Source organism: Chelonoidis abingdonii, chromosome 2 (assembly GCF_003597395.2).
Source record: "Chelonoidis abingdonii isolate Lonesome George chromosome 2, CheloAbing_2.0, whole genome shotgun sequence".
Classification (NCBI taxonomy): Eukaryota; Metazoa; Chordata; order Testudines; family Testudinidae; genus Chelonoidis; species Chelonoidis abingdonii.
Window position 1 is genome coordinate 67,481,560 of NC_133770.1, and position 12,065 is coordinate 67,493,624.

A 12,065-nucleotide genomic window follows, 5' to 3' on the forward strand; every position below is an offset into this window, starting at 1 on the left:
GGCTGCCAGGGGGGCAAGAAGCAGGAGGGGGCGGGGATGGGCCACATCTGGCTGTTTGGGGAGGCACAGCCTCCCCTAACCAGCCCGCCATACAATTCTGGAAACTCGATGCAGCCCTCAGACCAAAAAGTTTGCCCGCCCCTGCTCTAGAGCATCTAGAAGTCAACGAGTTATGCAAAAGCTTACGTCTTTTACCAACAGAATTTTCTCCGATAAAAGATATTACCTCACCTACCTCTCACTAATGAGTTACTTAGGTGAGACTTAGAACCTTTTAAGGAAGCTTAGGGTAATATTTTAGAAAAAACTGACAATTGTATTAGAAGAAAAATCTAAGGCAGATTATAGTAAATAGAGGCTAGAGTAACAATATTATTGTTATAATTTATTGGTAGACAATTTCATATCTTTAAAAAAAAATAAGACTGAAAAACAGCAATTAAATATGTGTGACTCACTTCTACTGTGATGCCTACGGGAAACTGTCACCGGATAACAGCTAGGCAGATGGCCAATAGGGACTTCTGATATTTATCTGGCCCATGTAAGAACATGTTCTTATTACAGTTTCCATCATCCTCCCTCCCCCATCAGAATATTTTTACCCTCACTGCTGAATCTTGTCTTAATTACACTGCTTAATTACATTAATTACTTTTTGGTGCAGAGCTAGTCTTTTACTGTTATACCAGGCCAGGCAGAATGGAGCCCAGACCCTGACTGGGACTTCCAGGGACTCTCACAATACAGATAATAATAAATTGTCATCATAATATAAAAACACATCATCTAAATGCTGGGCAAAAGGAAGCTGTGTTCATTCATCATCTCTCCCGCAACCAGAAGTAACTTAGACCTTTTCAGATGTAAAGTGATTCTGATAACTGTATGTGTGCATCAATATTCCTGTTTGTAGCCATGGTCCTGTTTTACAGCCATCAATGTTATTACCCAGCACCCAGCAGGAAGTTCCAGTGCATGATCCTTTGATATCAGAACTCCTACCTAAACTCAGCAAATATTTCTTTTGAGTGGGGGTTAAACAGAGGGAAGATCAAGAGGAAACATGACATACAGTTGACACAAAATGAAAGGAAGAGGAAACAAAGATAAATACAGAAAATAAATTAGATGAAGAGGAGAAATGAGGAAACAGAAGCAACTAACTGGAAGTGAGACAGCTAAAGGAAATGTCCTTACCCATCTCGGCTTAACAGGGATATGTATTTTCCCAAAACTATGCTACTTTTTATTTGCTGCTTTCTCTGTTTGTCAGCCTCTCTATGGGTCATTAATTTGTTCCCTATCTGATTGTTCTACCATTAATGGTGCACAAGACATCCCGTAGACAGTCCTCATGCATTTGAGATGGAGGCAGCGAGATAGCAGAAGCAGGCAGGAACAGCTTGCTTATTTGGCAGTAAAAAGACAGAGGAGCTGGCAGTCAAACAGAGAAAAGACAGGATATAGCAAATTACAGGGTTCTTCTCCTAGCTTTTTCCACTAAATAAATGTTTTCTGCAATGCACAGATGCCCTCTTGGGAAAGTAACTCCTAACAATTGCCATGGCTTGTTTGCTTCCTGAGCTAAACATTTACCTTTTATTCTACACTCCTCCCCTTACATACCTTTTGCCATAAAGAAAATGTGATCATTTTGCATAATGTGACCACATCTGCTCACTGACACTTCCAAATAGCCCAAAAATATCTTTTCCCCCACTATCCCAAGAGGTTATGCTGAGATTTTCCTGAAGAGAACAATTATTATGTAATTCATAATTCAAACTAATCTCCACATACAGGACTAACACATTGCTATAGAAAGCGTACACACTCTTTTGCACAATATTTCCATTTATGACTGATCTCCATGTACATGCACATACGTTTTGTGACAAGCATTACTGAGTTAAAGGGACTGTACATGATTCAGAATAGCTGCAGAATCAATAAAAGGCACACATTTTCAACTACTGCACATTTTTATGCACAGTATATTTGCTATGGTCAAGATTTATAGATCTTCAAACGTTACTAATCTTGCTCCATTTCTCTCTTTCATATTTCAGTTTTGTATTCCATTTTAGGACTTTACTATGCAGCTGTTAAAAAAGCCTTATCTTCAGTGGCAGTTTTGCTGGTGTATATGCTGTAGGTTGGGGTCCTTTGAGCCTGATGGATTTTAAAACATTCTCTACTGCTTCATGGAAAACTTTGAAAAACATTTAGTTGAGACAGAGAATCTAGCCACATATTCCTACATTTTTATTACTTAGGGACCTTTGCACAAAAAATGAATCTATTCTGTAAGAATCCATTTGCTCCTGCTCTAATTCATGTGAAATAATATTGCTTTGCCACTGTAATATCAGAGAGAGATGCATGCTAGACAACTGTGATGGTGCAAGGAGAACATAAGCAGAAGCTGATTAACGGATTTTTTTGCAAAGGTCCCTCCTATGATAAAATGAACAAAAAAAAAAAAGACATTTTACCAGAATATATGGTATGCAAACAGAAGCTCCCAATCCTCCAGTCAAATCCATACAGATTGTCATGCCCACGAGAAGTCAGAGGGATTCTGCACCAGTACAAGATTCTGCTCATACAGATCTGTTTTCAGGATCCGGGTCAGAATTTACCCTATGCAGATGTTTTCATAAATTTTCTATGAGGTTATTCCCTGAGGTGGCCTTTGGATTTTTAAAATTAAATGGTACCTTTTGCACACCACCTGTATCAGCAGAGGCATCACTGGCATACTTTCAGTACAGGACAGCACAAAATCTGTAATGGTTATATAAAGAGGACCCATTCTAGCTTGGTATGGACAAGTTCTATATGTAATGTGCGTGATTCCATTTAACAGATGAATGTTGGCATCATCTTTCCATTTCAGCAGATAATTTTTTGGAATAAGGCTTGCTAATTACAATATGTGACCCAATTGCTTTAATCGTTCCTTTTAACAATCCCTCTTGATCAGTAGATATAAATGCAACATATGCTGTATATGACTTGAAAGTGTTTGAGAGGAAAATAAGTCTGAAAAGAACATTGTGCAACTATATGAGAATCAGTTGAAGTCTTGTAAAAATAAAAGTGAAAGGTCTAATAAAACAGAAAGATGTGACCTGCTTTCCCAGAGTCTCTGCCCTACTGCAACGAAATAGAAATAAACCAAGTCTCTGTTATAACTCACCTTATATCTCTTTTTACATCCAGGAACAGGACAGGCAAAAGGCTTCTCATCCCCTCCATTCATACACATTGAACTGAGAATAGCTTCCGAGCTGATGGCGCTTTCTGTGGTCCAGGACTCATCACTGTCTGATTCTTCATAGTCTACTTCTTCCTCATCATATTCGCTACCTAAGAAACCAGGGTATTTTACAAGAATAAAGTGAAATCATTGCAACACAATTCATTTTTATTTCATTGTTCTCAGTGCCTTATAACTCGCCTACACCCTTCCTACTTACAATGCAAGGAAGACAGGTACTTTTAATCACATAACATGTCTTGGTTATAGTTACTACTTCATAAAAACAGCCACAGTACCTTTCTTAAGTAGCTGTAAGATAGCTGATATTAATATATTTTCAAGAACAATCAACCACAGTGGCATTAAAGGTTCAACAAGGGATTGATTACAAACTCAACTTCACTACTTTTCTAATAAAAGAGCCCCTCTCTCTTCCAAATCCCACCTAGAAAACAGATAAATTTTCTCCAACCTAGGCCTTTTAGGGCTTTTCCTTTACATGATACAATACTGAAAAGCATAATTTGACAGATCATAAACAGTGTAAAATAATACGTTGACAAGTCCTAATGCATTTACTAGCCCTTTGGAATTAAATAGAATTATAGCACAACATTAATAAGAATTATAGTGTAGCAATTATAGTTGTGAAATTCATTCCCTTGGGTTTAGGGATAAATGGCTGCCTTGACCCCATTCTGTTCCAGATATGCTACAGCAGTCATTTGAGCACCTGGTACTGAAGTTCTTAATTTTTTTTTTTTAAATTACAATATCTCAAAAAAGTCTGAAGAAGAAATTAAATGCAAAACAAGGGAAAGAAGAAAGGCAATAATGGTAAGTACAATAAAAAAGGAGTCTCAGCTGATAAAAGCAGCAAATATATCGAGAGAGAGAGAGAGAGGGGAGGGAACTTTTTCTGGAGAGACTCGCAGGGGCTGTGCAGCTTGCTGGAGGTGCTGTAGGAAATGGCAACTCCCCTCTGCTCTTGCTCCCACCAGTGATTTTTGTCTCTGCCTTGGCAAGAGGGGATGATTTAGCTCCAACGGTTGGAATCATTTCAGCAGTTCCAGACTGAGCCTTATGAGTTTTATACAACTGTTTGGGTTGCTTCCCTCATTATGCACTTTGCATACGTGTCTGTAAACAGCTCTTTATTCTAAGGCAACAATGCAGATGGACTCTGGATCAATCAGACTTTGAAGAAGTTGTAAGGAAATAAACTTCACAAAGAAAACCCATGTTTCAGCATGTAGTGCAGTTTTCACTTTTTATTATATGTGAAATAAAATATGCCCTGTATTCTATTAAATTATCTGTCCCTTCTTGATTTTTCACTTTCCCTGCCCTCACTCTCATAATCAGTTACTCTTTACTCATGAGTAAATATGTATGTCAGCTGGGAACTGTAACATATTTATGATGTGGAGCAACAATCAGGTATTTTACATTAGGTCACATATGTCAGGCTGTACTATTTTTTTTCCTATGCTTTTCATTCTTACGGGTGGAGTGCAGATGAGGGGAGATGGATTGTTGTTTCCCACCATTAGCACACGTGTACACACACACACACACACACACACACACACCTCCTCCTCCCCCGCTGTGCAGAACATCCAGAAAACTCACCATTATTGACTGAGATTTATCCCACACAGATTGATTGAAAGTCAAAATGTGCATTATTGACCTCTTAAAATATTTTTGAACCATAGGAAGAGATAAGCTAAAATGAAGTTAAGGTTCTTATAGCTTAATTAACTAATAAAAATATTTAGGAAAACACACTTCTATGACTTCCTGCCTTTGATTACATCTTGATGGAAAAAATTCCTTGAGGTACTACTCTTTTCAAGCTTTATAGCTCATCTTGGTTTTTCAAACAAATGTGTCAGATAAACTACAATACATAAATTTATGTGTTTTTATGATTATACAATATGTAAGAACTCTTTGACACTGACACCCCTTCAATCACTAAAATCCTGCCAACTTCCTCAATCAAAGGAAATGAATAAAATCTTAAGGGAGATTTTTTTTTTTATCATCATCGCAAACAGAGCTTCAACCCCCAAAGGAAAAAGTTCTAGAGACTCCCTGAGGTCCACTTGGAATATCAATATTACTGTTGATTCTATGTGGAAGGTACCCTGGGCTACATTAACCTATGGCACTGCAACTCCCAGTTCCTAGGTGCCCTGCTACTAGTGGAATTCACAGCCCTGAATTAGGCACCCAGGCTCCTCATACATTAAACAGGGAGAGTGAGGTGCCTAAGAAAGGAATTCTCAGAATCGAGCAAGCTGAGCGAGGAGCCCTCTAAACCACCAGCAGTGAAATACAAAGGAAAGGGGAGGGCAGGGCTTAGAGACCAGCTCCTTAAAGGTACTTAGGCACCTCATCCCACTGATCTGTGCCTTAGGTGCCAGACTGATGGGCCACAGGGAGGTGCTTCCCTCCGCCAAGGGTTGTAGCTGGGAACCCTCTCCGGGAGTGAGGCACCTAACTCAAGTCAGCCCTTTCTCACAAACAAACAGAGATGCCTCTTCCCCACTATAGCCAATAACCCAGTGATTGGGACACCTGCCTGAGACATGACATGAGTTCAAGTCCCTGCTCTAAATCAGACAGAGCAGAGATTTGAAAATACATCTCCCACCTCCCACAGAAGTTACAGAAATTGGAGGTGGGGGGATTTCGAGGTCATTCCCCCAAACCGAGAAAGGAGTAAGTATACCCAGACCATCCTTGATAACTGTTTGTCTAACCTTATTTTAAAAACCTCCAGGGAAGGGAATTCCACAACCTCCCTGGGTAACCTGTGCCAGTCGTTAACTATCCTTATAGTTGGAAGTTTTTATTAATACCAACTTAAATCTTCTTTGCCACAAACAAGGCCAAAACTGAAGACAATACTCCAGTGCTGAGTAGAGTGGAACAATTACATGTCTTACATACGATAGCCCTGTTAATACATCCCAGAATGGTACATGCCTTTTTTTTGCAACAGCATCAAATTGTTGGCTCATATTCAGTTTGTGATCCACTATAATCCCTAGATCCTTTTCTTCAGCACCACTGTCTAGCCTAGTTAATCCCCATTTTGTATCTATGAATATGATTTTTCCTTCCTACGTGCAGTACTCTGCATTTCTTCTTGACTGAATCTTATCTTACTGATTTAAGACCAATTCTCCAATTTATCAAGTTATTTTGAATTCTAATTCTGTACTCCAAAGTGCTTACAGCCCCTCCCGAGTTAGTGTCATCCACAAATTTTACAAGTGTTCTCTTTACTCCATCATCCAATATCGACTAGTACCAGCCGCAGAACAGACACTACTGGACCCCACTTGACATGTCCTCCCAGCCTGACGGTGAACCATTGATAATCACTCCCTGAGAATGGTTCTTCAACTAGTTGTGCACCCAATTTATAGTAATTTCATCTAGTTCCCCAATGTCCTTGTGATGATGTTATGTAGGACCATATCAAAGGTCATACTAAAGTCAAGATATATCATGTTAACTGGTTCATCCCCATTCATTGGTTACCCGTCAAAGAAGAAAATTTTGTTTTATACCAAGTCTTAACTCTAGGGAGGTTGAAAGTTAGAAGTACAATTCCGCATATGAACTGGTAGGTAAATATAGTAATTCAAGTGTGTTGCTCTCAATATGAAATATTTTACAGACATATTATTTTACTCCGAGTTGGAGGCACAGGATCCATTGTGATGCTAAATCCATGGAACTGAATAAAAAAACTCCAAAATCTATTTAAGCAGATTCTGGTCTAAATGAAATGTATAAAAATATTTCTAGCAATAACAATTTATCCTTTAAATAATTAACTTGGTTTCAGTTGTCTTAGAAAAATAACATCCATGTAGGTAGTATTTTAACTGTTTCCCCCTCTGAATTTCATCTTCTCACTTGTCAGCATCTAAGTGCAGCAGACCAAGAGGTGCCATGTCAAGCTTTGCCAATTGTGTGAAAATGAATCAGTTTTTTTTAAACATATAGGTTGGCTTTGCCACAATAAATAGGCCTTAGATGAAGCAGTTTGAGTCTTAAGAATCCCAGCTTTGTGCAATCTATCCCACACTGGCCAGGATTCCACTGCACTCCGTTACCACGTCAGGTGTACCAAATGCAATTTGATCCACCAACTTCTACTTGGTCCTTTTGGGCGGTTTGCCAACATACTGCAGTGGGCTGAAGGGGACGCACACAACAGTGAATGTTGATCAAGATACAGATTTTGATCTCTGCTGGTATTTTACAATAATGTAAGAAAAATGGGGGGAGGGGGAAATCAGCCCATAAATATTTGCCCTCAGTCGGACCACAGGTTGTTACACTTGCCTGATTTATAGAATCATAGAAGATTAGGGTTGGAAGGGACCTCAGAAGGTCATCTAGTCCAACCCCCTGCTCAAAGCAGGACCAATCCCCAGAAAGATTTTTACCCCAGTTCCCTAAATGGCCCCCTCAAGGATTGAACTCACAACCCTGGGTTTAGCAGGCCAATGCTCAAACCACTGAGACATGAAAGGCCTATTTAAAAGGGCTCAGAGACTTAGTTAGCCCTTCTGGGCTAGAATGTTGCCTTGCACACAAAAAACTGAATGTTCTGTTAGGGCATCATGCCCTAAAAGGGCTCTAGCAAAATTGTTAGTGGAACATACGTGTGTTAGTGGGCTTACCATTTCTCCTACTGCTCAGATGGGAAGGCTGATCAATCATTCCAGAGATCAGCACCCCAAATCAAAATATTAGGAATAAGCTTCAAAAATCTAGATAGAAAAAAAATATGTATGTATTTCCCCAAATCAGGTGCCCTAAATATTTGGAGGAGGGAGGGGAAGTGTTGACAGAAAAGTACATAGTTTGAACAAGGTGTAATAAACGTTTGTCTCAAATCTGGACTTAGAGTTCAACATCTGAGTGTTTACTGTGAACCTTCCCCAAGCTTATACCCAGCTTGGATCTATCTCGCTGCCACCAGACAGGAATATAGCACCTGCCTCGCTCTGGTCCCCCCAGACTTTCCTGTGCGAACCCAGACCCAGGACCCATTGGTCCTCCCTATTCTCTCCCCGTTTCCCCCTTTCCTCGGTGTAGCCCTGCAGATACGCGAGGGCAATCTCGCTTCCGAGGCTAGGCATTCACCTAGACCGACAAGAGATTCCCTCCTTTGTCCTGAATCTTTTCCTGCCCTGGCAATGAAGTGAGAACAGAGTTGGGCTTCCTCCCCCTCTGACCTGTACCGAATAAGACAGATATACAAGCCGGGACAGAATCCTCTCCCTCCTGCATCTAGGAAAAGAAACTTCCACAAGGTTTTAAAAGAAATTATGCAAAAGGAAAGAAAACAAAACAAGTGTGACTTGCATTAACGGAAATCATACAGGCTCTTGTCTAGAGAAAATATGAATAACAGTCTGATTTAAAGCATAGCCCAATTAAACCAGTCCAACACAGTACACCACACACATGTAAATACAAATCAAAGCTCATCACAGCCGATTACTTTGTTTTCCTTTTGTACTCACAGATGTTTAGGAGAAGATTTGAAAGAAGATGGAGTTAGAAGAAAACTTGTTTACTCACAGCCGAGGAAAACAAAAAGACCCAGAAAAAAGCCAAAAACCTCCAGAGGTTCCCACCCTTACTTTTGAAAATCCTGTTTCCTGATTGGTCCTCTGGTCAGGTGTTTGGGTCCCTTTGTAAACCCTTCACAGTAAAAGAAAATTAACCCTTACCTTACCGATCTACTTATGACACAAGGTGTTATACAAAAAGGCAATAATATTATTGCCACTTAAAGCTAGTTATCTAACTAGCACGCAAATTATCTTTTTTGTCTGTTACTCCAACATACCGTTCTCTTCTCTGAACTCCTCCACTGGCTCCCTGCTTTTCACTCCTTTAATCCGCTTGCTATCATTTTCAAGACCCTAGGTAGTTCCACCTTATCCAACCTTGTTTTTCATGTTTCCCTCTCTCCTGGACTCGCCCATGAGGCCAGCCTGAAACAACAACTAACCTCTGGTAATATTTAAAGCCCTATTCATCTGTTTCTCCTCCAGCTGGCTCCATGCCATCTCTTATGTCTCACCTTTTGCATGCAATGCTTTCACAATTCTGGCCCACAAAGCTACTTCCCCTCTCTTCATTCAAATCTCTCCATAGATTAACCTCCTTCGTACTCCCCACACTAAGTGAGCCAGTAATAGAAAATAATCTTTTTGGTTTATTTTAAACTATTTATTCCTTCTACTGAACTCTCTCTGCTATGCTGTGATTGTCTGGGTGGTAAGAAAGTGGCTCCAGGCCAGTGTCTCTCCGAGGGAACCCCAAGCAGAGGGTGGGATTATAGTGGAGGGAAGGAAGCATGAAGGCCTCACGCTATGCTGTGTTTAGGACCCCAGATTGCCTTGTCCCAACCAGATGTCTGAATGAATATAATATAGACAAACCATCCTCTTCATGCCATATAATACATGTGATCCACTTACCAAGCCATGTTTCACTGACAACATAAGACCCCCCTTTCACTGAAACTAAGCATAAATGACACTTTATGCCCTCAGAAAGCTCAAACTAACATTAAAATGCTAGTTACTAGGAAGGAAAAGAATTATTCTGGGCCACAAAATACTGTGAAATATGCTGACAAATTACTTCATTTCTGACATTTACAAAAAAAATAGTTAAAAGACGGCCTGTACTCTAAATATTTTGATTTGTAGAAATAAAACACATATGTGAGAAAAAGATGATCTATGATAATTGCCTGTGTGCTAAAATGTCTTTGCAGCATGCTAAAAAGGGTCAGAATACCATAAAGGCCCGATTCTGCTCTTGTTAAGGTCCACAGGCGTGTTGCTATTAACTTCAGTTGAAGCAGGACTGGGCCCCAAGCCACTGTCTGAATTCTCCTTTTTCTAATCAATTGAATCCATAACTTGCATTGCTTAGGAGGGAGATACCGATCGCGTCACTGGGACTAAATCATCATGGAGTAAATATTGCAGGCCAGTTTCTCAGATGCACTGCTGTAAATCTGGAAAAACAATTTACTTTTGTGGAATTTACTGTGTATTTACATTGCTGTAACTCAGACCGAAATCTGCCCCTCCGTGTGTGTGATTTATTATTTCTTTTTCTCAGCTGTTTGTGTAATTGAAGATGTGACTGCAGGTTGGGTAGCATAGCTAGATAAAAGCTAATGTAGGTAACACACAGAAAAAGATAGCAGTGAAGATGTGTTGGTGTCAGCTTCAGTGGGGGCTAGCAACGGGAGTATCTATTCAGGGTCCTTGCACCGACTTGTACAGCCTGAAATCCATGCTGCTGCATCATCACTGCTTTGTTTAGCCAGGCTAGTTAGATATACCCTAAGTAAGAAGTTTCCAGCTGGTGCACATCATTTGTGATGATCCAGCTGGTACAGTTTGGCCTCACATTCATATCTAAAGACTTCAGTATTTGCTAAGAAAAATGAACTACAAACACAAAAAGGCTGGAATAATCACTATAAGAAACAATTCATTTCTACAGTATAATCAAGAGTATTAATGCTGTACTTCCCCTCCCCTCCAAAAATATAACTGTTGTCTCTGTACACAGTATATAACAATGTAGTTTTAGAGTAACTAATTTACTGTGGTTGGGCATAATGCTTTTAGTGTCATTGAAAGTTCATGCAAGTTCCAATGTTCTCCCACAAAACCACAGTTTCACACTTTGTCCTGTGTGGGACTTGCAGTTTGTGTTTCATAAAATAAAGTTTTATGAGAGTACTTTTATTTTAAGAAACCTGTTTTCCTACATACTTGGACAGCTTCCTTGAAATAAAAGCCTGCAAACTATTTTCAGTGAATTTTGATCTAATGCTAATACATTTATTGATTTATTGAAATTTCTCTCTCTCTCACAAGCAGCAAGGAAAATACATTTCCACAGAAGATACTCACCGATAACATTGAAATGCCTATGAAGTCATTCACAGTGAAATACTCTCCACCTGCATTAGCACAGGAAATCAGTGCTGGGGCCATTCGGGGGTGAAATACACTCCCAATACCAGGGTCCGAGCTGTTGTGCAAGCCTCTGGAAGTGGAGAGCTGGCTAAGCCAGCTCTGCATCACCCAAGAATCAGAGAGATAGCAGAGCAGGAGAAGGATGTGACTAGAGTACCTTGTGACTCAGCCTCCCCAGCTGCCCCTGGATTGGGAGCACATACACATGGTTTTAAGATGCCTTTGCCCCCACCAGCTCCTTCAGGTCTTGACTGAGCAGAGCTCAACTAGACCCAAATAAGGGCCCAGGAACTTTAAATCTGACCAGTATTCTGTGAATAACCAGTGCAACAATTGGGATGCCAGAGCAATGTGCTCCTTTCATCCTACATTCGTCAGCAGGTAGAACAGATGACAGCAGATTTCCTTATGGCTCCTGCAGTGATAACAGGATAAAAAGCCTGGTAATCTTATTGTAGTCACTGAGGTCAGCAGCAGTTACTCTGATCTGACAAAGGGACCAATAGCGTTAACTGAGAAGATGCCCTCAAAAAAATAAGTCATTTTCAGAGTGGAACTGCATTTTCAGTTGTGTAGAGAGCCATGCACTGGCCCTCTGCACCAAGGGTGATTTTTAGACTCGGGTTTTCTGCTGGGTTGAGAGGGCTGCATATTGGAATGGGGGCTAGGGTGTGTGTGTGTGTATTTTTCCGCATTGGTGACATGCCAATGTAGATGTGTTTTTGTATATTTTAAATATTTTT

The 12,065-nt window shown here is 40.1% G+C and overlaps 1 protein-coding gene across 2 annotated transcripts in view; it reads right to left on the reverse strand.

The window, feature by feature from the left end:
- JAZF1 (JAZF zinc finger 1) overlaps positions 1-12,065 on the reverse strand; it is a 283,865-nt gene that overhangs the window by 16,427 nt on the left and 255,373 nt on the right. The window contains exons 4-5 of one of the 2 annotated variants that reach the window (XM_032773795.2): positions 3,206-3,375; positions 2,730-2,790 (exon numbers count right to left, since the gene is read on the reverse strand). In XM_032773795.2, coding sequence (XP_032629686.1) covers positions 2,755-2,790; positions 3,206-3,375 — 206 coding nt within the window. In that variant the 3' untranslated portion in view covers positions 2,730-2,754. Of the gene's footprint in view, positions 1-2,729; positions 2,791-3,205; positions 3,376-12,065 lie in introns of those variants that run through there. The other variant, XM_032773794.2, reaches the window with a different exon arrangement.